General features: G+C 40.9%; 1 protein-coding gene across 1 annotated transcript in view; it reads left to right on the forward strand.

Moving 5' to 3' along the window:
- B3GLCT (beta 3-glucosyltransferase) overlaps positions 1-27,963 on the forward strand; it is a 95,683-nt gene that overhangs the window by 15,341 nt on the left and 52,379 nt on the right. Inside the window, exons 3-6 of the mRNA XM_044777327.2 lie at positions 2,973-3,012; positions 8,742-8,851; positions 24,585-24,661; positions 25,158-25,269. Of these exons, the coding sequence (XP_044633262.2) occupies positions 2,973-3,012; positions 8,742-8,851; positions 24,585-24,661; positions 25,158-25,269 (339 nt within the window). The remainder of the gene's footprint in view (positions 1-2,972; positions 3,013-8,741; positions 8,852-24,584; positions 24,662-25,157; positions 25,270-27,963) is intronic.

Below are 27,963 nucleotides of genomic sequence, written 5' to 3' on the forward strand. Positions count from 1 at the left end.
GAGCGGCTTAGACTCGAGTGCGCTGAGGAGCACGTCCTGATTGTGTCATTTTATTCAAAATCTGGTGGGTGGCGGTGGTCATTTGTGACTGGGTTGGAGATGCCCTTTTGCTTCTCCTCCTTCTTAAAGATTTCCTATTAAATTCTTTTGTGGATGTTTTATCTTCTTGTCATGAAGAATTTATAAACGAAGCATTGCATATGTGGAGTGCAAGTACTCAGATCTGTCGTGCCTTAAACAGTAACACTATGCAGAGGGTGCCTTGGATTGGTCTTTTCCTGGCTGGAGTAGGAGCTGCCTGTGGGGTAGGTGTTTTAGAGACAAATCTCTTTCCTGTCTGAATAGCAATCCAGTTGACTATAAAACTTCGACAGTGAGCACGTTTTGATTGATCTTGATAGTTGGTGTAAGAAACGTGTGGCAGCAGAGATAATAAAACAAACCATGTGTTTCTTTCTTGAAGAACTAAGCCTTTTCACAAGGGAAGCTGGAGACAGAATTTTAAATGTTCTGTCAATTCTGTTCATTTAGTCTAATTTTCTTTCTCAAAGGGGAAATTACTCAAGACCATTTTGGTTCCGTTGCAGTTTACGTAATTCAACCGTTCCTTGGATACTTTATTTTTACAGTTGACAAATTGAGCCATTTGAAATGGCTGATCATTTCCTAGCAATTGTGTCAGCCAGTTGGAGCTGCAGTGCTTAATAACAAATAGAAAGATGTATAATTTTGGTTGATTTAAAATTTCCACCGGTTATCTGGTGGAAAGTTCCATTGGTGTTACAGCTTGTTTAAATTATTCAGTCTGGAAACACCGAGTTCAGGATATTTTTTATCTTTTAGGTTATTGATAAAGGTGACTTTTGTTATAAGTATTACTTTTAGCTTCCTCTCAAAATATGTTTCCATCTAATGATGCCCATTTTCTGAAGGATGCCTCTGGAGGAAGACTGGGCATGCATTGTCATGGGGGTGTAAGAAAGGAACATTGGAAAGGAGTCAAAAGGCCTGGATTTTAATCCTGGTTCTGTGGCTGGAATGACTTGGATATTGGGCAAATCCTTAATCTTTCTCTGAGTCTCTACTGTCTCATTTGTAAAAGGGGAGTGTTGGATTGGATCATCTCTAATGGTATTTGTTTTTAAATTGTGGTAAAATACACAAGATAGAATTTACCATCTTAACCATTTTTAAGTGTACGGTTCAGTGGTCAGTGTTAAGTGTATTCGTTTTGCTATGCAAGCAATCTCCAGAACATTTTTCATCTTGCAAAATGAAAACTCTGTCCTGATTAAACAACAACTCCCTGTTCTCCCCTCCTGCAGCCCCTTCTACTTTCTGTTTCTATGAACTGGACTGCTCTAGGGACCTCTTATAAGTGGAATCCTACAGTGTTCGTTCTGTGACTGGCTTATTTCACTTAACATGATCCCTGAAGTTTCATCTGTGTTGTAGCATGTGTCGGAATTTCCTTCTTTTTTAAGGCTCAGTAATATTTCATTGTGTGTGTATGCCACATTTTGTTTACCCATTCCAATGCTATTTTTAGATGTAAAATTTCTAATTTTCCATGATCTTCATTTGGCAGCTGAAGCTGTGGGCTGGAAAGGAGAAGGCAGCATGGCCAAGGAGCAGGCTTCAGGTTCATGGTGGAAGCTGGGCGGGCTCCCTGGATCTGAGGCCAGCACTCCTTCTGCAAGAGCAGGCTGTTCTCTTGGCCAAGAGTGGCATTTAGAGTATGGCAGATGCCGTGACTTGTGACAATAACCTGGCTTTGGCTCAGCACATTTAGAGTCCTGGCTTGAGCTTTCCAGTCTTTTTTAGTGGGCTTTTCCAAAAAGTACATGTTTTATCAGGATTAAGTAAAGTGTCACTTGATCCTGAGGTGTAACAAATCAGTACATAACTGTGGAGTTCCTCTCGACTCAGTGGTATTTTTGTTCTTGAGACAAAGATAATTTCAGAAAATGCTACCAAAGGTGGACACTCCCTGGTGTGTTGCTCTCTCTCCTCCCTGTCTATTGTCACAGTCCCTTTGGCATTCTAAGAGGACACTTCTCTTTGTGGTTGTATCTTGGCTTTTAAGCTGTCCCTGGTTTTGTTGGTAAAGACTCACAACTGCATTTCTTCATGCAGTCTGTGAAGTAAATTGAAGGATATTCGCCACTGTCCAATTGTCATAATTATAGCATATGGTGGTTGAAAGCGGAAAAGGGCAATTAGAGAGAAAATTCCCTCCTTGTCTGCTGAAGAAGACAGTGAAATGGCAGGTTTAGCTGCTGATACTGTGCACTTTGTCAGAGAAATTTTTTAAGAGCTCCTCCCCTGATTTACTGAGGATCAGGATCAGGTATTTCTGTGCCCACACCCAGATCTCAGTGTCTGGAGCTCTGTGGCTCTAGGACGCCCCTTCTGTGTTCATGAATTCTCGTGAACCACGGGCTGGCCAGCTCGGGGCCCTGTCTAGGCCCCCAGCGCTGCGTCTCAGGTAGGAGAGAACACTGTGGTAACATTCCTGTTGACAGTATGTCTGAGCCCACAAGATGATGAGTACAATCATTAGTGGAGCTTATCTTCAAGAGGAACACACTACCAGAATTGATACTGTCTGTGATGCTTTAGAGTTTAAGAAGTTTTTAAATATCCCTCCTAGGAACATTGCAAACCAGTTAAGCATTAGCTTCATTTTATACAGGAGGAAAGAGCCTCAGCTCAATTATGTGACTTGCCCAAGATCGTGGAAGAAAGGGACAGCCCCGTAGGAACCTTCTGTCATGACATAGAAATACATCGTGGCTGCCTTTTTCCCCTTAAGTTTTGGTCTCTCTCTTTAGGGAAGCATTTCCAAGCTCTCATCTTCAGTGTCTCACTTCAATATGAAGTGTTACTGTGTACCAGACATATTTTTTGGTGTTTTGCTAGCTTTGTTATGGTGATGAGATTTATTTTTTTCTCTTTTATTTAAAATACAGAATTTGAAGAAAAGTGATATATCAAGGAAAAATGACATAGGTAAGTAATGATTTTTTTTTTAACTTAAGAGTATGTACCCAGGTGTATTTCTTGTAAATTATATTTCAGTGAAGTGAGTTTTTCTTTCTGATTTTATTTGTGGGGTAAATATTGTTGTCCAAATACTCTGTCTTTGGCCCAGCCCAGTGTTTACCCTCGTGAAGACACAGGGAGAACACTTTTCGGATTGACATATTGGCATGTGACTGGAAGTAACAGCTAATATGTTGGATTTAATTCCCTTGGCTATAATTCCCTTGGCTATAATCTATTGAGTTACCAATAAGGACAGATTACTGTGCCAGCTGGGCACTGTTGGCGCTATAGAAATGAGTAAGACGTGGTCTCTGTTATTAGGGGCCCACGCTTAGTGGGAAAAAAGGATGTTTGCTCATGCCGTCCTCTGTCTGGAGCCAGGTTCCCCAGTCTCTGACCTGCAGACACCACTTTCCCTTCAGGTTAGCTTGTCAACCATATCTGCTGTCAAACTTAACCTGGGAACCCTGGTGTGGAAGTGGCTATTCTCTTCTTGCAGACACACCATACTTCTGTCACAGCCCATATGTGTCCTTATTTGCACACCCTTTTAAACACGTCTTTCTCCCTCCAGTATAGTACTGTGAGCATCTTCAGGGACGTGACCGTGAGTTAGTCATTTTTGTATTCTGTGGGACATATGCCACCCTGTGTTGATAGGAGGGTAGAGCCACAGCTCTGTGTGTGGGGTCTCTTTCCAAAGGGTGTGAACTTGTCAGTGTCTGTCGTCCCAGGTAGGCACCCTGGACAGGAGGGGAAAGGCACACTTTCCTTTCTAGGCCTTCCTTTCCTGGGCCTGGATTCTGAGGAGCCTAGAAGGCACAAGAGGCCCTGCTGGATAGTAGGGGGAGGATGACCTGTGCTGGGGCCCGGGCATGCAGGTGACTGTAGGCACATGGGTTGGAGTCTTCAGGCTCTGAGAGCAGCTGTATTTAAGGAGCCACACTGGTTCACTGCTTTTTCTTCTCTCTATTGCAATATCCTGTCTGTCTCAGCCACTCCTCCTCATGCGAAGATTTTTTCTCTGCTGCCAACCCTTGTGGGTTTGGGCATTTGTTTGTGTGTTTATTTTATGGGAGCTGATAGGTCTCCTCGTAATAAATGGTTATTAAATGAACTAATGACCCTAGTGTGGAACACGGACTTAAAAGTGCCAAGGGGAAGTTTACCTGGACAAGTAAATCTACACTCTTGCAATTGCAAATGGGCAATCTAGTGATGCTTAACTTGGTATCAGTTCATCTGAAAAAGACCCAGGGAGCTTATTTGCCACGATCTTAATGTAAGTCTACAGGACTAGGGGTCTGTAGAGCAGCTGCCCCAGTCGGATCTGCCTAGATCATGGTCTCACAATACTCAGGGCTCGGTGACAGCCTCCGAGAGCGGGGCATCCTCTATTTGTTTCTCTTTGACTCACTGCCTAATCAGCGGATTCACCAGTGACAATTATTCTCATCAAGTGAAACTCAATTGGAGTGACTCTTCATGTATATGTGTAAGTGTGCGTATTTACTTACCCCTCAGCCTAAGTCATGAGCCTGCCTGGTACTCAGCTCTTATCAGAAGAACCACGTTGATTTCTCATCAGAAAAACACTGGCATGGTGGAATCCATGTTTCCGGATAATCTCTGACCAGGAAAGATTAGCGCTTAGTGGAGTGTGTGGTGCATGATGCATGCTCAGTGACTGAGGGAATAGAGAACTTTTGATTTCCTTTACCTTCAAAGAAGAATTATTCCTCCTTCCAGAATCCTTTTCTAACCATCTCTGGTTCGACTGCCTTTCTTTACCGTTGGCTTCAGAACCGCATCGGTGCTCCCTGTATCCCTGACTAATTTCTTTATCTTCCCTTTCTCGCCTGTCACACTCATCATTATTGTCAGGCACTTGGTGTACGACCCATTTATCACACATTCCTGGCGGAGAAACAATGACAATCTGTCTTGAGTTGTGACAGTGTTTGCTGAAGGCAAATTGCCGTGAGTTTAGAGAAGTGCAACCTGAGTGATAAGGAAATAGTGGAGTCGTCTTATTTAGCGCCATTGACAGGGCAGTAGGAGCTTAAGAGTCAGATGTTGGATGGCATAGACAGAAACAGTCACCACGGTGAGCCCTGGGGTCTAGACTTAGCTAGAATTGATTGAGTTAGGGAGGGCTTAGGATGTATGTCAGGAAATACCTCTTGGTGCTGATATAAAGAACAGCAGGAATTTAAGCAAATAAACTGTTTTCAGCACCAAACTGTACTAGCCTGGTTCTTTTCTGGAGTGGGGGTGGGGCTGCATGGCGCGTAAATGATTTTCTGTTATTATTATCAGGGTTATAGGAACTGGATGCATCCTTTGTCTTTTGCCTCATCACCAGTGACTCCCCCATATGCATCTTATTCCTTAGCCGTACCTAACTCTTCATATTTTCGGGGCTCTGAATTCTACTTGCTGTCCCAAACCTTCACTGCTCCCTCTGTTGGGAAGGTCTTCCCACTCTTTTTCTGGGCGTCCCTGGGAAACAGTATCCTTATCGCTTCCTCTGGGAAGGCCCCACTTTCTGGGACCCCAGATGGCTCTGAGGCCCTTTCCCTGTTTGAAAGCCCTTCTGTGGCATATAAATCCTTCATGATCTGATCTGGCCCACCCCTCCTTCCTCTGTAGCTTTATCCCTGACTGTTCCCTTCATCCTTTTCTCAGAAATGCCTGACAAACTCCCTGGTCACCTGCTCAGGGATGCTACAGAGATAAGGCGGGTTGTGGGCTCTGTGATAACCCACTTCTTTCTCTGCCGCTGATCTGCTACCCTCCATGCCTGAGTCTGCAGAAAACTGCTGCTTGCGGAGGAAGCTCAGGAAACGCCCCCTCCTGGAAGCTCTCCTTGCACTTGCTCCCCCTCCGCTGTGCTCCCAGAGTTCCCTGCCTTGGCTCCGGATGTACACCTACCGCTTTGCATTGTAATGGCCGCCTTCTGAACTAGACCCAGGTACCTACATGCTGGGGGACTGCACTTGCTCGTCTTTGTATCCCAGAGCCTTGCACTTGGTAGAGACTCAGAGATGTTTGCTGAATGAGAGCACATAGCATGTGTGATCGAAGACCGTGAAAAAGGATGTTGATGATTTCTAGGTAGCAGGAGAAACAAATACAACTCAGAGCACAGGACCCGGGTATATGAAAGGGGAGGCATTCGCTTTTTTTCTTGCAGAGCCTCTTCCCTGCGTGGAAGAACTGTTGTCTTTGTGAGAACCGTGGGAGCCTTGCTGATTTGGTAGGAGGAGTGGCAGGAGCTGAGTACTGCAGGATTAACCTTTTGACAGGTGGATCTGCTCTTTGAAAAACTTTATTGAGTTATTTTGGACAAACAGGAAGCTACAAAGAGTAAAATAATGAACATCCATGTGTCTATCACTGAGCTTAAGAAATAAAAATTACTAACACAGCTGAGGCCTTTTAACCATTATCTGGATTTGGTAGTTATCATTCTCATATAATCTTTTATACTTTCACATCATATATAATATATATACATACATATATAGAGGGCATATATCCATTTTATATATGTATTTGTGTTTGTATTTTTGCAAACCATTGATTTATATAGTTATTCCTTTGCAGCTTGCTTTTTTCCCGTGCTCTTTCATAGGATTCATCTACGATATCCATCTGGATTGATACATGTAGTGCTAGTTAATTTTATTGCTATATAGTAGTCCGATTTGTAGTGGGTATTTGGATTGCTTCCAGTGTTTTCTTTTTACACAATTCTGTGAGCACTCTTGTTATTTATCCTTGTACATACATATGGGATTCTCAAGGATAATTAATAGGAGTAGAATTTCTGGGTCATTGGGAAGGTGCATCTTCAACTTTATTAAATTTTGCAAAAATTATTCTCTGAAATTTATTTACTCCATTCTTAACAAAAATAAATCTTTGTACCCCTTCGTTTGATATGTCACTTATGTTAATGTTTCAGAGGTAGTGAATCAAAGATTACATTTCAGTTGAAATATAACACACCCGTTTAAGCCTTCTCCGTGCATCTGGTTTGTGGAACCAGGAAGCTGGTTTAAAATAGAGATAGGTATGTGTTCATATTTATGTGAACTCCTACAGAAAAGTAATTAGGTCATATTCAATAGGTTGTTCAGCATTTCCTTTTAAATTTTTTATTGAGTTTGAACCAAAGAGAATTTTGGGTTATTTTTAGGATCTAGATGGCTCACTGTGGAGCTGTTTGTTGTATGAATATTTGAGTGAGTGAACAAACGAATGGAAGTGTGGAACTGAACATAAGAACAATAAAATATAATGGAATAAAATTAAAGCCAAATTAGTCTCCCTGAGTCGAGGTGTTAAGGGGAAAAGCTCATCCCTGCGTTCATTTGCTGTAAACTTTGCTGGAGGCTACAATTTTATGTGACATCTGACTTCTGCCAACACCCTCTCTGTGGCAGGGTCCTGACACACAGCTCTATTTCTTTATTATAAGCTCAGAACCTGGGGAGGCCTAACTTTCCTCTTCAGTGTGGATCTGAGCCACCACCCCTACTGGTAAGACCTCTGATCCTCTACCCTGGTCGGGCGGACATGACATACTGGGTTTCCTCCCTGCCAGCCATTGTTAAAAAGTCCACTGCCTTGCAGCGAGTCTCTCTGGTGGTTCGCAAATACTGCCAGGGTTGGAGATGGGCTTTTATGCAACACTTCTTGCTGAAGCTGTGCTGCTGTGGAATTGTGGCTGTTTTCTTGGAGATAACACTTAATCCTGGCCCGGTGCCTTGTGAGGTAGGGGAAGGATTGTTGAGTTGTTTGTTTGCAAGCTCTTGGGAACTCCTGGGACATACGCAGTCACTGTTGAGTGTCACCTTAAAGGGCCATCCAGAACATTCTTGCTGTGGTGTATTAGTTTGCTAGGGCTGCTGAAACAAAGTGCCACCAAGTTGTGTGGCTTAAACAACAGAAATTTGTCTCCCAGTTCTGGAGGCTGGAAGTCTAAGGACAAGGTGTCGGCAGGGTTGGTTTCTTCTGAGGCCTCTCTCCCTGGCTTGTCGATGGCAGTCTTCTCCCTGTGTCTTCACAGTATCCTCCCTGTCTGTCTCTGTGTCCAAATTTCCTCCTTTTATAAGGACACCAAATATACTGGATTAGGACCTACACTCATGACCTCACTTTAACTTGATTACCTCTTTAAAGACACATTTCCAAATAAGGTCACCGTCTGAGGTACTGGGGGGTAGGACTTCAACATCCGAAGTCTGGGGACATGATTCAACCCAGAACAGGTAACAGCGCAATGTAGGGTTATGTGTGAATTGTTAAAAGATCTGGCAAACGTTGGAATTTTTGCTCCAGGGAGGTTAGTGTCCTAGACATTTTCATACTTCTGCACATTTTCATTCACATTCTTTTTGACAGATGCAGGAGCAGACTCACAGTTTATTGCCACAGACTTGATCTAGTACAGCGAGCTTATTTACTTGCTAACTTCTAGGAAGGACGTTTCTGAGATCAGTTTAAAAAGAGAGATTTTGTTACTAGAATTACATGTAAATTGATTTTTTTCCCTAAGAGTTTATTGCCTGAAGACTTGCCTTGTGGCTAGCTTTTTCTTTTTCTTTTTTTTTTTAACTTGTTTTCAATTTTATTTCAGTAGTTAAAAAATAAATACCTGACGATTTTTTTTATTTTGGTTCTAGATTTAAAAGGAATTGTATTTGTCATCCAGAGTCAAAGTAATTCTTTCCATGTGAAGAGAGCAGAACAGTTAAAAAAAAGCATCTTAAAGCAGGCTGCAGATCTTACACAGGTATGTAGAACTAGCTTGGGATGTCTGCTAATTATTTCTCGATACATTTATATTTTCCAAAACACTTGATCTGTAGAGAATCAGTTTTATTTAGATGATAGTAACTCTTCTGACTCATTTGCTTATTTAGTATTGACTATTGTTTAAAATGCTCCAGTTAGTTCCTAATGTTCAAAGCATCACATTCCAAATTATTATATGTGTTTTAAGAGAATTATAAAATTATGTAGGACTATCATGATTTTGTCATAAAGTGTGATAAAAAGAAATGGAGGAAATAACTTTTTAAAGGCAAAGTTTAAAATAGTAGGGATAATTAAATGTTCAGAATTTTGGTAACAAGTTCTAAGGCGGATTTCATGTTGAAATAACATGTTCATTAAGCTTAGTGCAGTGCTTCCTCTGTGAGTCTCTTAATCTATTTTTTAATTGGATATCATTAATGGGACTTTTGATTTGATTTATAATGTATTATTCGAGAAGGATTATGGAAAGATCGACACATAGAGGTACATTTTAATAACGTTTAAAATAGGCATGAACTGAATCTGGCACTGTTCTGAATAATGCTGGAGGTTTGGGGCAAAGAAAGATCTACCTTCTGATACTGCCATATAGGTGCTTAATTCTTTAGCTAAGCAAAAAATTCCTCCAGCCTGCTATGCTACATTGCTATGGCCTTCAAGATAGAAGTGCTTGTCTGTAGATAAATGCCATCTCTTGGTTTTCTCAGCAAGAACTCTTGCTGAGGAGTAAAAAGATGTTTTTGACAGATTGGTTTTTTTCTCTTGGTGGGTGCTGGGGAATAAAGGGTCAGAAATATCAATGGGAAAATTAGCAGCCTTGATGGTTCAGGGCTAAGACACTGGTGAGAATATGGTTTACTGTGCTTAATCTTTAAATGCTTTACATGTAAATTCATCCAGCCTCCCTGCATCCCTGCAAGGACAGGTCCTCACTCCCCCTCCTTGGAGCATTCATGACACCTTCTCAAGGGAGAGGAAAGAATTTCATGCTATAGACAGATTTATTTTTTTTAAAGGAAGATTAGCCCTGAACTAACATCTGCCGCCAATCCTCCTCTTTTTGCTGAGGAAGACTGGCCCTGAGCTATCAGCCAGGCCCATCTTCCTCTACTTTATACGTGGGACGCCTACCACAGCATGGCTTGCCAGGCGGTGCCATATCCCCACCCAGGATCCGAACTGGCGAACCCCGGGCCGCCAAAGTGGAACTTGTGCACTTAACCGCTGTGCCACCGGGCCGGCCCCTGACAGATTGTTTTATTGGGTAGTGGAAATAGGGGCAGCTTTAAGAGTTTAAAATTCTTCTTTGTTTGGAAACTCAACTTTTGGAGATTTTCTTCTGCTAAATCTTTTCTGATTTCATCAGAAAGGCAGACGTGCGGCAACCTTGACTGGCTGGGCTTTTTCCCTTTGCTCTGGTGGATGCCCTAGTGGAGTGGCCAATGTAGGCTGCTGCAGGGAGGAGGGGGGACCAGGAGCCGGGATAATCCCTGAGCTGGGTCCAGGCGAGCATTGATGGAATTCAGCTCCATTGAGCCTTGGCAGTGACCCCAACTTGTGTAATCAGTGGTGACATCAGGACAGAGTTATGTAGCCCTTACTCAAATAGAATTGAGTGCGTATATCCCTGTGTACCGCATGTGTCCCTGCTCCCAGGAATACCTTCTATCTTGTAGAGGCAGACTGCTGTGTTTTAACTTATATCCCCGTTTAATCCATACTGATAGTCCTTGTGATCAATGTGGATAATTAACATCCTTTGCCAACCAAGGCCAGTTGATTGAGTATACCCCATATTTCCTCCATTAGTTGTCCACTCCTTTTTTTTTTTTTGGTCTATTTTTGTGTAAATGGGTACTCATCACTGGCTCTTTACCTGCCTTTTCCCCTTTACTCATCTGGGAAGAGTAGCTTCCAGGGAACTTTAGGGCAGGACAGTGGTCCCAGGACTTGGTTTATAGTGGGGATATGGCATGTGGGTACCTTTTGATGGGGAGCAATGTAAATTCCAAATGTTCTTTTCTTTCCCCATAGGAAAAACAAGACTTGAAAAGGTGCTGCTAGGGGCTGGGTATACCTGCTGTTTCAGGAGGCCCTGGGGCTCTGAAAAGGATAGGGCCCAGGTGTGGGACCACTGGATGCTTAAAACCGGCTTTGGGCTCTGGGGGAGGATGGTTGCAGGTTCCCATCTAAGCTGCACTCGGCGGTCGTATTTAGGAATGGAGCACATGTGCTGGTTGGAGCTTCTCTGTGTCTCTCGGGAGTTCAGGCAGATTGGCAGGCAGCTGAGAGGGGGTGGATCCAGCAGAGCAGTGGGAACCTCCAGTGCTTGTCACCTCTTGCTGAGACACTTGCACCAGAGTTGCTAACTAAAATCCCTGTCTCTGGATCCCAGCTTCGTTTCCCACCGCTCAGCCCCTTGCTCTTTTTTTTTTTTTTTTGGAAATATCTGCTTTATCTCCCCAAACCCCCCGTATACACAGTTGTATATCTTAGTTGCAGGTCCTTCTAGTTGTGGGATGTGGGACGCCGCCTCAACGTGGCCTGATGAGTGGTGCCATGTCCGCGCCCAGGATCTGAACCCTGTGCTGCCGCAGTGGAGCGCGTGAACTTAACCACTTGGCCATGGAGCCAGCCCCAGTCCTTTGCTCTTTATTTGCAGGTCATTTCAATCTTCTTAACTTTCCTGGGGTCACCTTGCTATGCCATGCCTCTGTGGCTTTGCACATGTTGACTCTTGTCTTTTTGATGAGTTCTTGTATCCCCAGGAGGCCTTTTTGTGCACTCTTTTGACTCACAGTGGTAAATCACTTCCTCTTTGGTTCCACTTCTGTGTCTTGCACACACTTTTACTGTATACTTTTCACTTCCTATTATTATTATTATTTGTTACATCTCTGTCTGTCTCTTATAAGTTTGGAGAGCAGAGAATGTGTCTCATTAGTTTTTGATTCCTTAGAACCAAGCACAGTGCTTTGCATGTACATGGCCTGAGTCCCCTGAATATTAATTGAACTGACTTCCTGAAATTCATTCTCATTTTTTCTTTGCTCTCTTTTCTATTGTATTGGTAGTTTCTTTTTATTTCTGGTACAGCATAGTTAGCATAGTTACCTTTAAACACACACATGCACACACACACACACCCACCCACCCCCCCCCCGTACTAATCACAAGTTCTTTGAAGGCAGACACTTTGGCTTGTTCTGCTTTTGATTCCTCGATGGTGCCTTAAACATAATGGGTATTCAATATATGGCAGTTGAATTGAATCCAGAAGAAATTGAACAAATTAAAATTAAAATTTACTTAAATAAATTGTTTTATCTATTTTTAAAAATTTTTGTTAATTCTTAAATTGATAATGGTCAACCTCTCTTATTTTACTTCTCTCAGTGAAACCACAGAGTTTAGGGAGAAGAGTAGGGAAAAATTGAGTATGAGTAGGTGCTAGGGAAACGAGATCTCATGATTAAGTGACTCTTTGAGAGACAATATGGAAAACAGCCAGAAAAGTCACTTGATAACTTTAACATAGATCATATAACAGTGACTTAAGGAAGATCGAGATTTACTTCCCCTCACAGACGGTCCAGGGGTCAGCAGCTCTACTCCAGGTTCCCTCTATCTTGTTACTTTACCCTGGGCTCTGGTGTCTTGTCCTCATCTGCCTGTGGTTGCAGCTGGCTTACCACCATTATATCTGCGTTCCAGTGCGTAGAGGACAAGCAGCTTCCATTTAAGGATGTGACCTTGAAGTTGCATAGGTCATTTCCCCCTACATCCCATTATCCAGAACATAATCGTGTAGGCAAACCTAGGCTGGGACAGGTCATATCTAGTTGAGCGGCCATTGGTCCAGCCAAAACTCAAGGAATTCTAATCACTAAAAGGAGGAAGGTAGGAATGGGGACCAAATTGGCATCTCTGCTGAAGTCAGGATTTTGTTTACACATCAAGGACTCACCTGGTCTGTAGCAGAGTTTGTCTCTGAATCTCTCATTCATTCATTCAATATTTACAGAGCTGCTGTGGGCAAAGTACTGGGCATACAAAGATTGGCAAGGCATGGTCCTTGTACTTGAAGAACCCACAGTCCAGGAGAGGAGACAGGCCCATAAACTGGCAATTTTAAAGCAAGATGGAAGTGCAGACACTGAAAAACAACTATTGCATGATTCCACTTACATGAGGTATTAAAATAGTCAAATTCATAGAGTCAAAGACTAGAATGGTGCTGGGAGCTGGGGAGGGGAAACAGGGATTATCAACAGGCATACAGTTTTGGTTAAGTAAGATGAATAAGCTGTAGAGATCTGCTTTACAAAACTACTGTATTGTGCATTTAAAATTTGTTAAGAGGTTAGAGCTCATGTTGAGTGTTTACCACAATACAATAAAAAAGAAATTAAATAAAAAGTTAGGTACTAGCTAGCTTGAGGGGAGTCATGGGAGCAGGGACAGGCTTTGTGGGTAGACAGCCAGGTAAGGCAGCCAGGTGAGAGGCAGGAGCACGGGCTGTGTGTGGGCAGTGCATGCGGTCCTGGGAGGAGGGCAGTGTGCGCGGCCGGTCTGCAAAGTCAGGTGGGGACCTGATCACCGAGGACCTCTATGTTCCTTCTCAGGCCTTTCTTGGGGGGCATTACTGGCATTTTGAGAGATATTTCTCAAGATACGTCCGAGACATTTGGCATCTCTGGCCTCTGGCATTACATGTAGGAGCGACCCCCAGTCACTGTTTCTGAAAGTGCCCCTGGTTGAGAATTACTGCCAGGAAGAGCTCCTAGGGCGTCGACCTGAGCTAATTTGTGTTTTAAAACCATCACTCTGGTGGCTATGAGGAGGACACCTTTAAGAGAGCAAACCCTGGGGCAGGGAGCCTAATTGTTAGGCCTTTGGACTCATCCAGGGCAAGGCTGCCCGGAGTGGGGGTCGCAGACGCCTGCTGGTTCATCCTCACAGACAGTCTGAGCAGCACTGCCTGGGGATGAGTGGTGAAGCTGGCTGGGGTGGTGGCGATTGGGGTGATGTGGGGCCAGAATGGGGGGAGATTGGGCGTGGGGATGAAGGAGAAGTCAGGACCACCTCCCAGCTAGGACTGAAGCGGGGTGGGGCGCGGCCACCATCTGAGACTGAGGAGGGGATTTGCAAGTTTACAGGGTGCAGGTAACTTCAGGTTTCAGTGGATGGAATTTGAAGTGGAGATGTCAGCGTCCGGAGGCTCGATACTTGTGTTAAGCTCAGGAGAAAGGTTTGACCAGAAGATGGTGGATTTGGGAGTCAGCAACATATATATAGGTAGTGGCAGACTTCCAGGGGAGCAGTGGGACTCTGGGGAAAACCGATGTTGGGGGGCTGGGCAGAGCAAGAGCTGCCGTCTCAGGAGACAGAAGGAGTGTCCAGAGACAGAGAGAGTGCATCATCTGTGGTCAGGGAATCTGAGGGCATAGCCTGTCCTTGTGTGGACTCTGCCCATGCACTTAGGTCAGGAGGCATCCCTACCCAGAGTGCTTTGTTGCTGCTGCCACCGTTGCTTTTTTTAAAAGATTTTATTTTTCCTTTTTCTCCCCAAAGCCCCCTGGTACATAGTTGTGTATTTTCAGTTGTGGGTCCTTCTAGTTGTGGCACGTGGGACACCGCCTCAGCATGGCCTGATGAGTGGTGCCATGTCCGCGCCCAGGATCCGAACCCATGAAACCCTGGGCTGCTGAAGCAGAGCACGCGAACTCAACCACTCGGCCACAGGGCTGGCCCCCACCGTTGTTATTTTTAATTGTGGTAAAAAATATATAACCTAAAATTTGCCATTGTAACCGTTTTTAAGTATATGTAAAGTACATTTACACTGTGCAACCACTTTCCAGGACTTTTTCATCTTTCCAGCTGATACTCTATCCCTATGGAACAGCTCCCGTTTGCCCCCTCCCCCCAGCCCCAGGCAGCCACCATTCTACTTTGTGTCTCCGTGGATTCTCCTGCTCTAGGTACCTCATATAAGTGGAATCATACAGCATTTGTCTTTTTGCGACTGTCTTATTTCACTTAGCATGATGTCCTGAAGGTTCATCTGTGTTGTAGCATGTGACTGTATTTCCTTCCTCTTAAAGGCTGAATGTTATCCCTGATATTATCTTGACAGACTTTACTGCATGTCTTTGCTGGCCACCTCAGTCCACCATGACGATGTCTTTGTCCCCAGGCACTGCTTTCTGGGCCGCTCGTTTGGTACTCCACTTGGGCTGCCCTGCAGTGCCCTTTGTCCTTTAGGGCGTCATTCCTGCCTTCAGAATTGGAGGGAGGCCGGCCCTGCTCTGTCCTCCTCTGTGTATCCCCCACGGCAGCTAGTATAATGCCACGAGCGCACACAGATGCTGTATTTTCACCAATACATTTTTCTCAGCTTTGAAAACTTGGAAAAGAGCTCCATTTATGTAAAGTATTGAGCTTTCCTTGTACTTCATTTGTGCTTTCATTTAGTTGTAATATGCTTATACTTAATTTTTACTATCATTTGCATTTACGATGTGCAGTTGAACCTATTTAGTAGGTGACTTAGTCTGCCACTAGGTGGCAATATTGGTTTTACATTTAAAGACACATAATTAGGCAATATCATTAAGCACATCCCCTCCCCCCAGCATTTAATTTCTGTGATAATAAATGGAGTCTAGACTAAAGCAATAAGGAAACCTCCCTTTAATGATAAGATAGTCTGTTTTTCTTATTCTGAAATTCTTTCCTAGAATGGAAGCCAACTGTGCGTACCGAAGTAATTATGACAAAACTTTAATGCTTGGATTTAGTTTGCTCACAAGATCCAGAGTGTACTGTTATGGCTTAGATAACTTCATATTTGGATGAGCAAATATTTTTGTAGTTGAAATGGCCAGAAAGATTTTAGAATTTGCAGCTATCCTTGATACTGGTTCATTTTTTCTCCTTATGGAGTTTTTTAAGCTACGTATGTGATTAAAAACTGAGTTTATTCCGTAAATAGCATTTTAGACATCCAGAGATTGTTGACAGCTAGCATAGGGTCTTCAGACAACGCTTGGAGTATTGATGAGATACCCTGACCTAGAACTACATGAAAATAGAGAAATAAGATTAACTTCGGAGAATTGAATGCTAAGATGCACGAAACATAGGGAGGCAAAGTCCCTTTAGGAGACAGGTGTGGCTCCCTAGTTAAAACCTAACTGGAACTTGTTTTAAGAAGTTGACATGTTCTTGAGAAAGAATTGACAGCCCAGTCATCAGCTGTGGAAGCTGAGAAAGGCTGAATGTAAGGCAGAAATTGTCATGGCATCCCCAGCACCGTGGCGGGGAGCTGGTCGGCTCCTTCGAGAGGGGTCAGTCCCATGGTTTGACAAGTGTGCGCTTACCTCTAATGGAACAGGATGTCTGGGGCCCTCGTGTCACCTGGGGCCTGAATCATGAAGTCTTCAGGATGCAATTTTGGTTTTCTCCATAGGTTTGCCCACCACGAGCGTTCACAGAAGTTGCTTGGTGAGGGAGGAATCAGCACTAAGTTTTATCATCTGAATATTTATCTGATAGCCCAAAATATCTATTCCTCCCACACTACCAGATGTCTAGAACTGCTGTTTATTTATTCACTACTCCTGTCAGGTTGTACTTGACTACAGAATCTGCAAAAAATTAAGGTGCAAAAATGTAATGGTTTCTGTGATTATGCATCTGTTTGTGGCTGTTCTCTTTGCTTCAGCAAGTCATTACCTGTTTTGCCTCAAGGTGCTAAAATGCGGTCTTATTAAAAATGCAACCTTTTTCATCCTTCTAATGTGAATATAAAAACAGGAGCCTAAACTAACTTTCTGTCTGAAAATTTAATACTGTTCTTGGAGTTACTAGGGTGGTGAAAGTGTTTCTCTTGTTTTCTAAAGTAATTTGGGTCATTCTAAGTTGTCATTCCCATCCCGAGTTTTGAAGCTTATCATGCAGTTTATAATGGCTTTGAAGTTTATAATTGTATGTTTGTTCTAATTAATAAGCCAGCAGACTTTACCATGGTGCAGACTACCATTCTAGATTGCTATGGAGCAAAGGTTTAGAAAGGAATGAGAAAAGATCTTCTAGTTCTTTGATTTTAATTATAAGGTAGATGGCAACTATTTCATAATATAAATGACTGTATCACTAAACAGAAATTAAAAGTCCAGCATAAGTGTATTACAGTATTTATTCCACAAATATTAGTTGGACATCTATAGTTACATTAGGTACTTTTGAGTGAAACAGGACATCTCCAGACAATACATGGGGCCCTTGAGAGAGCCGATACACATTGGAAGCTAAGAAGTGGAGTCATCTGTAAAAAGCACTAGTTAATATAGTGCTAATGGTGCATGTGAAGCCTGAGAGGATGAAGGAAGACTTTTGTTAAGTCGGGTACGAAAGACCAGGAAAATTAGCTGGAGGGGTGTCGGTTTAAGACATGGTTCTAGAAGACAAGGATGTCAATTGTCGGGCAGGTTTACTTTTGGGGTGCCAGGTGGGGACTGGAACTTGTGGAGGCACAGTTTGGGGCATGAGCAAAGCATGTGTTAGCAGTGGAATAGCGATCTTTTTAAATTGGAACGGATGGAAAGTAAGGTTGGTGAAATGTGGTTCACGAGTATGAGGTTCCGAAATGCAAATCTGTAGATAGAAGAATACTGATTTTGAAAAAGCGCTATTTTTTTCCTGAGTTTTTTTCTCTCTGCATTACAAATGGAAGGGAAATGTGAAGTTATAAATATTGATTATTTAAAGAGGTGCACGAAGGAAAAACCAGGTGGCGGCGAGGCTAACAGAAACCCATACAGAGAGTTTGTGCGATGATCTCCTAATAAATCAGGCACTTCGGTGTACTTGTTTTAAATACCTACTGTGTGCATAGCATCTGTGTGTCAGTTATGGTTTGACTTCTGTTTTTTGAACGTAAGAAAATTCTGTCTTGAGTGGATGTTTGTGTGAAGATTTGTGTATTTCGTTTGTTTATGAGATGGAGCAAACAGCTCAGACTCTGGTGAAGACTCCATTGGAGTATCTTGTGTTTATGTTGTGATGGAGAGGCTGTCATCTCAGAAGCTTTTATTCCCTCTGGAGTCTGGGGTCCAGTGACCAAGGGGATCCTAGACTGAGATCATTTATAGTGTAGCTTCAGAAGTGTATTCACACTTGCCTAAAATCATGGAAAGCATTATTGTTCTTCAAAGGAATTTCAAAGTATGATTAAATTGAAAACAATAAAGGAGAGAAGATAGAGCATCGTTGTGGTTTTTTTTTTAGTAGGTTCTGGTGGAACAAGGAGTCATGCATCATTTTGAAGACTCTAAAGTGTAGCCTTTAATGTTAGCACAAGGCAAGGATCATGCTGGGATGGGGAATCGCTTTGAATGGGGAACAAGGATGTAAGCTCCTGTGGGAGGGAGTGATCAGAGAAAGGGGACAGACAGAGTTTAGATGAAGGCAGGACCTAAGATATGGGCAGAATCACACATAAATTATGGTTGCATTTTTAAGACAACCTGCAAAAACAGAAAAGAAAATTCAGAAGTGGGAGATGCTGATAAGGGTTTTTTGAGGAGTGGGTGTGTGGGATGGTGCAGCTATAGATTACATTTTGTGGCAGGTGTTGGATTACATGTTCTACTTTAGGCCACATGGAGCCCGACTAGCTGCTTAGAAACCTCGCCACTCTCCCCACCCCCAACTCAGTCGCTTTGCAAAGAACAGACACTTCTAATTCAATTGCCTTCTTTTGTGATATGAACTGTATTTAAGACCTGGCAGAATCTCAACCTTACAAATAAATGATTCTTTTTGCTCGTTGACAGAAAGTTTTGGAAATCACTGTTTTCTTGAGAAGAATTAGTCAGGCTTTGGCTCATTAGTTTAAAAAAAAACCTTATTTCCATAAGATTAAGTCAGGAAAGCGAGAGCAAAGCCTTTCACCGGTGAGTGTGAAGGGAGCCTGAGGAAGATGGCCTCGTGTTTCCTATTTTTAGAAATTTTTTTATTGGCAAGGAGACACTGTGAGTGAGAGTCATGTTGCCGTCTATGACTGACCTTTTCTTTTTTAGGTGAGAGCAGTGGATGCTTAATTAGTGTACTTACTAGAAGTTCATTTTTTGTGGTAATTGAGAGATATTATTTACTATAATTTATTAAAATAGATTGTTCTTTATTAAACTGGAGACTTTACTACATTGCTGTTGAATAAGAATTTATTCATCCATTCATTTAATAAATCTCTATTGAATATTTACTTTATGCAAGGGCCCACACAAGATGATCCAGGGGAAAACAGAACACTGGGACCGAGTCCACTTCCTCTGGGGAGGTCGTTCAGCAATAGTGAATTCTTCACACCGTGTAGAAGGCTGAATCGTGAACGTTTGTCTCTTTTTGGCTGCCCAGCATTTGAACCCCTGCCCTGTACTGGAGAACTCTACTATGTATGAGTCTGGTGAGAGCTGGGGCTTGGCCCACTTGGAACGCCAGAGGCTAAATGCTGCGTGTCACCAGGCTCAGGAGAGGCCAGCCTGTCGTCAAGTTTGGCCAGTCAGACGTTGCCATGCAGGATTCTGAGTCTGGAGCCAGGGACCCAAAGAAGCCAGTCACTTTAGAACTCACTCCTCTGGTGGTGACATCAGTGCCCAGTGTCTAGAGGTGACACGGGGGACCAAGTTAAGGACCAGCACATACAAGTTTGCGGAGGAAGTGAGTGCTCCTCAAGGGCAGTGCTAGTGGTCAGTGATGCCCAGCAGGGCAGCCTCTTCCGGGACAGTCAGTGTGGACGGTGCCATGCCTGTGCCCACCCTCCAGGAGGCTCATTGTAGTAGGGGAAGCACTGCACGTTGCTGCGTGAAGCAACATCAGCACAGCACTGTGCCGACACAGGCAAGGAAGCAGCCAGCCGTGCCTGGAAATGTCAGCAAAGGTGGTGACATTTGAGTTGAGCCTTGAAGGAGGAGTCAGAGTTTGCTAGACTCCTGTCTGTAGCAACTGTGAGGACTCCCACTGATGGAGGCAGTAAGTCTTGGGTCTCACTGGATGTTAGCAGTGGGTGAATAACAGGAAGATGAGTGCCTCTGTAAGCTAAGATGATGAGTGTCTGTTTGGCAAAGCAGAGTGGAGGTGCCAGGGTCTGGAGTAGAGACAGAGTTGGAAACTACAGTAGTAATCAGAGCTGACTTTTATTGAGTGCCCATCATCGTATTGTTTTATTTAGTGCCCCTACACACTGTGCTGTGCTGTTTACAAGCATCAGCTCATGTAACTCTCTGGAGTGGTTTCTGTTTTCTCCCCATTTTGCAGAGAGGAAACTGAGGCTTAGAGAGATTGAGTGACTTGCGCATGCTGACGTCACTCATAGTGCAGTCAGGCCTGTATCTCAATTCTGACTGGTGCCAGAGTCTTGTCTCTGTTCTGCTGCCTCCTGATGCACAGACTGGGCCGTGGTCACCTGGGCAGCAGATTGGTGCAGCTGATGTGGGGGAATAATTCCATGCTAATTAGTAAACTGTCCTGTTCACTCGTCCCTTCAGCTGGCTTGCTTTTTATACCATTGATCCCTGACATTATAGTCTGTATTTATTTGCTTATTGCTTGCCCCCTTCACTAGAATGTGAGATCCAAGAGGGCAGGGTCTCTGCCTTGTGTCTTCACAGCTGTTCACTGTGTTCCTAGAACAGTGCCTGGCACGTTATAGTTGCTCAACAAATTTTTTAAAATCATGATGTCAACAACCATCACATACTTATCATGTGCCAGGTATGTGACATGTATTAACTCACTCAATCCCCAGGACTATGGTTATCCCCATATTAGTGATGAGATAACAGAGACACAGGTCTGGGAACTTGCTGAAGGTTGCATGGCTCAGAAGGATGGAGCGATGATACTGATTCAAGGGCTTTGGCTGCAGAGATCAGGTCCTTAAACGCTGAGCTTTACTGCCTTTCGTGGATGAATGAATGATTAGTTAAGACAGATTTATGTGAGCTATAAAACTGTACTTAGTAATGCATTTCAAAATAGTTTATAAAAATAAATTTTATAAATAATGAGGTAATATTTTTCTCTTGTTAGGAAAGGACAGTTAATGATTAAGACGGATATCTGGGAGAATCACTCTTTTTTTTAATGTAGACTCAGATTCCTGCTATAATAATGTTACTATAGCATCACATATAATCTACTGATCCATAAATGAGGACTGGATTTTTAAAGGCTAGTAAATCTGATATATGTTCCAAACAGCATATTATACATCTCCATTATTATTCTCATAAGTTTTACCTACTTATGGAAGAAATTATATTAATTTTCATGTTAATTTTCATCATAATTTATTTGTTGGTCTAAAAGCTCAGTTCAGTGCCTAAGGACTATGTAATAGTTGGAATTGGAAATACAGTTGAACTGGATTCAGTCTTTACACAGGATTCAGCCTTTGAGAACCTTTGCCTAATACTGAACGAATGTCTTGGCTTTTGCTTTCAAATTTAGTACTTGGTCTGAATAGTGACACTGAATTAGACCATAAACTCATGTACTGCTAGGCTTATCTTTTAAATTAAGGTATGGATGAGTTACAATTGTTGGGCAGCAGTCTGTTGACAAGCGAAAAGGGCAGCAGCCTGGAGTTAAATGAGTTGGATTCTTTCCAGATGGACAGAAAGACTAAAGTGATTCAGAACCAAATTTGCCTAATAATTAAAGTTATTTATGATATTTAAAATATTAATCTGTTTTAGTCCTTGTTCAAATGTTGGCTTTTTCATTCATCCTATTAATATTTATAGATATAAATTTTTAGTCGTTTCCCTCCATATCAGGAATAATGGGCTTTCTCCATTCTCAGAGCATTTTTAGAATGCTCCATTATGGAATCAAACCCTTTCCCAAGTGAGGATGATGGTTATGTCTAAGAACCAGGTAATGAATTAGAGTGTTGGTTTTGTCTGTCCTCTATAACTATTAGCAGCTTTAAATGTGAATATATGCCTCGATAAGAAATATGTTCAAAGGAAGTACTGACGAAGTCCAGAAGGCTTTCTGACTTCAGGGTGCCTATTAGGATGTCAGTAGATGCTCATGGTGGAAATTAAGGTAGACTTTGGTTCAATGAGACAAACAGAGTTGACATAAGGAGTGTAAATTGCTGTGGTCAGCTTTTCATTTTCTTTCCCTTTTCTGTCATTACCTACATTTGATCATTTGTATTTTTAGCTTTCTTATGCTTGCCTCTATTATGGCATCATCTCATTATTGCTCAGATTTTGCCTTACCTTTTAGGTTTGAAAGAGTAGCATGGTTTGGTGAATAGACATCATTTAGACTGACAACAGACAGTGCTGTGTGCATGAGTGCCTTTACTGTAGCTTTTATTCCAAACGGCTCTGTTGATATAACATTTTCTTACTCTCTCCTTGATTTTTCATTTGAAAGCTCTTTCTTAGTCATCCATCCAGTTACATATTAGAAAAACTTGGTTTGCGTCTAAAAGTGCTGTAAGCTGGTGAGACAGCACCTTTAAGCAGGTCTAGATCTTGTGGTGGTGTTAGATAGAGCAGACAGATAGAAAAAAAATAAATTATTACAATTGCAAGGGGTAAGAACTGAGATAAGATCATTTGGAAAATTTTTTTCTGGCCTTTTAAATTATTTTATCTCAGAAGTGCTAATACATATGAGTATTTGTGTGTTTTTGAAATGTTTCTATTGGGGGATAACTTGATTGCCATTTGTGTATTCCCCAAGTGAAGCAAATATGAAATCCAGGCATATGATTTAGTAAACAAAAAGTGATGGAGATAGGAATAATTATAGTCCACTAGTAACCCACAGAGTTTATTTTAGTCTAGAATTTAACTCCTCCTTTGTGCTGATGAAACCTTTGTCTGCTGCACTTTTATTGTTGTGACAGAAGTTATTCGTAACTTTTGTTGTCGTTGCAACTCTGCTAGGAAAGTGCCCTGACAGCCCTTCTGCAGAGGTCACCTGTCTAGGTGTAATACCTGTTGACGTCATTTATATATTTTCTATAACTAGGAAGGATAGTTATTTTGTTTGGAGGGAAAATTTTGAGGTACAGTCATTTTTCCTCAAGAAATTTTTTTTAAGTAAACTATGTTTTAACTTTATTAAAGGATTTTTAAAGCATATATGTAGTACTTTTGTCATCTCGACACAAATATTTTCATTTTTCTTGTTCTTTTCAGGTTCTTTTCATATATGAATTTGTCTTACGTAGTTGGAATTGTGTCTGTTTTCCCATTTGATGTAAAATTTCCATTGTTATAAAGTCTTTATTATTATAATTTCAATTGGTGCTTAATAGCTCATTCTCTACTTATTTTCTTATAAAACTTTAAAAAATATTTGCTGTTTCTTTTCTAGCTAGTTCATATTAGCATGCTCCCATAATTATTTGAAGGTTTTATGCAAATACTAATGTTACTAGTTTTCTTCATGCATGATTTTTATTCTTATATAGTTCCTCATGAATATATATAATATTATATATATTGCAATTTTTAAAAAGACAATGAAAATTACTGCATAATTTAGCATCAGCAGTAGGAAAGCTGTGAATTATATTGGGTAAATGCTAATTCAGCCTTTAGGTTTGCTTTTTATCTCTAACATGCCATGTTGTTAGTCTGATTTAACCTGTGATGACTGGTTTTGCATTTCATATTTGTACAAGGAAGTTAAAATAAATACTGCATAAAATAAAGACATGAGACTTATTTGATATTCAATTCCAAAGATTTATGTTAAATATCATTCCCTTCTTTGTAAGTAATAAATTTATATGAACTTTAAGACTGGTATGGAATCTACTTTAGTGCAGTAATATTTCAGATATTTAGGCTGTATTCTTAAAGTCTTTGGTCTATACAGTTACCAGGATATAGTTAGTCTAAAACACAGAACATACTAAAGTTTGTTGGGGAGGGGCGTGTCCAAGCATATTAGATATCTGACTTTGGCTTGTAACAACCTGAAATATATCGAATCGTGCTTTATTTCAAAGCTAACATTCTTAGCCTTAGAAATAGTAATCTCTCTCTCTTTCTCTTGTATCTGTATGCATGTTTATTTAACCATAGTTATGGCTTATTTCTGGATCTTAGTTCCTTCTAAGGAATTTTGAAATTCCATCATTATACTGTTGCTATTATTGCCTGACTACTTAAATATTCTATTTCTAGTATTTAAACCCCAAACTCCTCATTACCATGGTGTTTTAGTGTACTTAAAAAATTTTTTTTTCACATGAGGTAAATTGGATATTATATCCTCTTTGTTTAACCGAAGTGTTTTATTTTCCATATGCTACCAGTGGTGTGTATACAATAAAAACTGTTTTTCTGCCTCTGAGTTATCTGTGACTGCTTCTTCCTGTCCAGTCACCTTTGCAAATCTGCATGTTAGGTCCGCTCCCCGGATCACTGAGGACCTTCTTGGAGGTCTGCAGCACTGGCCGGCCTGGCTGGTGGAGAGGCTGTGTGGATTCAGCCCAAATCCCTCATTTCTAGTAGCTCCTGAAGAGAAGAAAAAGAGTTGTATGAAGAGTAAAATGTCAGGTCTCTAAAATTACCTGCGTTTTAAAATGGAGACTTTTATTTTAATTGTTGTGGTCATGTTGTATTTTTATTTATTTCTCCTCTTCGATGATGTTTCTTTAGGAACTCCCCAGAGTCCTCCTCCTCCATCAGCTGTCTGAGCAGGAAGGTGCATGGACCGTCCTGCCATTGTTGCCACAGTACGTTTAACTCAGAATGTGTAAGCCATTCACATTGCTGCCTGAACACTTAGAGCCTCCCTTGTTTTCTTATCAAGAGGGTGTGTTTTTGCTCAGAATCAGTAAATAGAGTAAATTTGAACTCTACTTTTTATGACAGCTACATTAACCAGATTTCTTGATGGTTGATTCTTAATCATGAATGGCTTTCATTTTTAAATATGTTTCTTTCTTAAAAGATAAAATGTCGATATATTTGTTGTTTATATTTGAAAATTATCTGTCTTCTGAACTGATGTTGTTATGAAGAGAATTAACTTTTAAGAACTCTGTTTTATAAACCATTAGTATCTGGCTTTTCTATAAGCTGAAACTATACATTGAAGAAAAATATAGAGGAAAAAATCTAGATTTCTTCCATTTTATGTGTTCCATCCATTTCCTCCTTATCAGTTTTAAACTTTATTGTAAACTCACCTTATAGAAGCGATTACTGTAACCTGTTTCTTTTTGTCAGCTTTTCTGCAACATATAGCAGAAATTCATCATGGATTTTCTTCTGTGAAGAAGAGACAAGAATACAGATTCCAGAACTCTTAGAAACACTCAGAAGATATGACCCATCGAAGGTGAATACAATATTCAATACCAGTATTTATCTTTCAGGGAAAATGCTTAAAAGAAGATTTAATTTTGTTAAGAGGTTTTTTTAATCTAATAAAAACAATTTAAAATCAAAACAAAACTAAATAATAGTTGAGTATCTGGAAGCCACTTTAAATAATTCTCTTTGAGATTTGTAGCTTTCAGAGAGATAGAACTTATAATGAACCATTTTTAAATGAAAAAAAAATCTATTTACGTGAGTTAGCAATTTCAGAGAGTTAAAAAACTATAACCCAGAGTTAAGAAATATTTAAATTGATTATTTCTCTTTATCAACAGTGACCACATATTATTTTAGCTAAATACTCTCTGAGTACCAACTGTGTGTGGAACGCTATGGGGAACAGGGGCTGGGATGGACAGACGAGGATCCTGACTGCGCAGATGGTGCAGAAGAGCAGGGAGGGGACGGACATTAGATAAGCAATGACAGGTACAAGTGAGGCCTCGTTTAATAAGGGCAGCACAGGACGTAGCACAGAATCTAACATAATCTGGCGGAGTCAGGACAGGAAGTAACTTGTCATCTGAGTCCTGTAGGATGAGTAGGAATTAATAGGGGAGAAAGAAAGTGTTCTAAGCAGAGGGAACAATATTTGAGAAAGTCTGGGGGTGAGAGGGGATGCATGTTGCGTTAGAATTTCACTATTACTTTCATGTTTTCAAATTTTATTTTGAGCAGATATGATGTGGCAATTGGATCTCATTTACCTCTAAATCCCTAGAACTGAACAGAGTGTTTAACACTTACTAGGTGGTTAATAAACGTTTGCGAACCGCTGAAGAACCCTATAATGTCAGCTTTCCTGCTGGGCTATGCTCGGGGCCTCAGGAGGTTTAGAGGCTGCCTAGAGATGTGCCGAGAGTAAACCATCCAGTTCTCTTGGGGAAGCCCAGGTTACACCCTGATCACTCTATAGAAATCTTGAAATTTGGAGTAAGTGGAATTGACTCCTTTCTGGTACTGTTAGACATGGGCCCCACCCAATTCTGATGCCCACTCCAAAAATGAATCAGGTTTAATAAGGGTATGAGGAAGGAAAGGTGGCTTCTGGGTGCCGGCTTGGTTTCTTGATGTAGATGCGAAAATTTGGGCAACAGTAATCATTAGACTGGTTTCCTGAACACTGGAGTAAATGTGTTACTGTAATAAAACCTCTGGTTTCGGTGCTGTTTAAATGCTGGAAGGATGCGTTATGATTTCTTTTCATGCTTTTGATTTCTGGGAAGGTACAGATATAATTGAGTGAGAAGGTTGTTAGGTTAAAAAAAAATTCCTTCAAAGGAGAGAAGAATTATGACCGTGTCTCAGCCAGTGTTTTCAGATGATGCTGACCAGCATCTCTGTACTTTCTGCTGTGTTTTATGTGAAACATTTGTTAGGCTTTTATGTTTCCTTTTGACTTGAGAAAAACTCCCAGATCTTTTCTAGGATGTAGGAGTTTTCGTCTCCTCCTAATGTTCATTTCACCTGGAGATTATTTTTCCATTATCCGTAGCTCTAATTCTGTACAGAAGATGGTGACTCACTCTGCTTTTTAATGAAAATTGGAATGATAAATTTAAAAGTTCAAAGCGAGTTCATGAGAAGCAAGTACAGAGCAGAGGTAAAATGAGATGTTTCCCCCGCCCTTTTCTGAACTCTACCATGTGAAAAAAAATCTAGGATGCTTTATTTCTTTTGAAACTAGCGTTAAGAAATAACGATTACATAATGTTGAAGCTAGCTCAAGCCTGTCTGGTTTTTTTGCCCTATCATTTGAAATTTTAGGAAAAAAATATAAAGCAAACCTGGCTTTGATAATGACATGTATAAGCTACATTAAAATAATATTATGCAATGTGTTAGAGTATCATTTATTTTGTTTGATTCTGATGTTTTTTCTCTTCAATATCTTTTTGTCATTCTTACTAATGCAAATTTATATTGTAATATGATATTTTAAATGGAAAAATTTAATCTTTATTAAGGTAACTAATCTTTGTTAAATTGCCTTTCTAAGTGATTTCTATAAATTTCCATATCCGGTGACGTCTTTCTTTTTTTTTCCGCCATATGCTTTTAATATAAGTATGCATTTGCTGAAGTGTCCTGACTTTTTTATTTTTCATAGAGGCAAAACATGGTGCTGATAAAGAGTAATTCTAAAATACTAATAGAACATTGTCTGAGCTATTCTTTTACAGTTTATCTTGATTATAATTGTCTTTATTATGGAGCCATTGAGAAAAAAATTAAGAAAGAGGAAGGAGTGCTGCTTTTCACAGGTTCTGTATTAGTGGCTCCCTTAAAGTAGTTTACAGTATAACCCCCTGAAAAAATTTTGAAAAACAATTTTATATATTAGCTAATAGCTACACACTGCTATGTTAAAACATAAAAAACATGTTTTGCATAAAATTGTTTGGAACAGGAGATTATAACAGTGAAATATTAGTGAGAAAAGTGATAAATATATACGGATGTGTTCTTTTTTTTAAATAAGCTGTATTAACATATATTAAATCTGATGATTTTCATATTGATTAATGTTTATTCATTTGATGAAGTGTTATATTACTGATTTCTTTTAAAAAGGTGTTGGATTTTCTATCTCAAGCCAAGGCCATTTGCCTTACAGTTATTCCTCTTGCCCAGTGATGACTTAACATATCCG

Source organism: Equus asinus, chromosome 11 (assembly GCF_041296235.1).
Source record: "Equus asinus isolate D_3611 breed Donkey chromosome 11, EquAss-T2T_v2, whole genome shotgun sequence".
NCBI classification, from domain to species: Eukaryota; Metazoa; Chordata; class Mammalia; order Perissodactyla; family Equidae; genus Equus; species Equus asinus.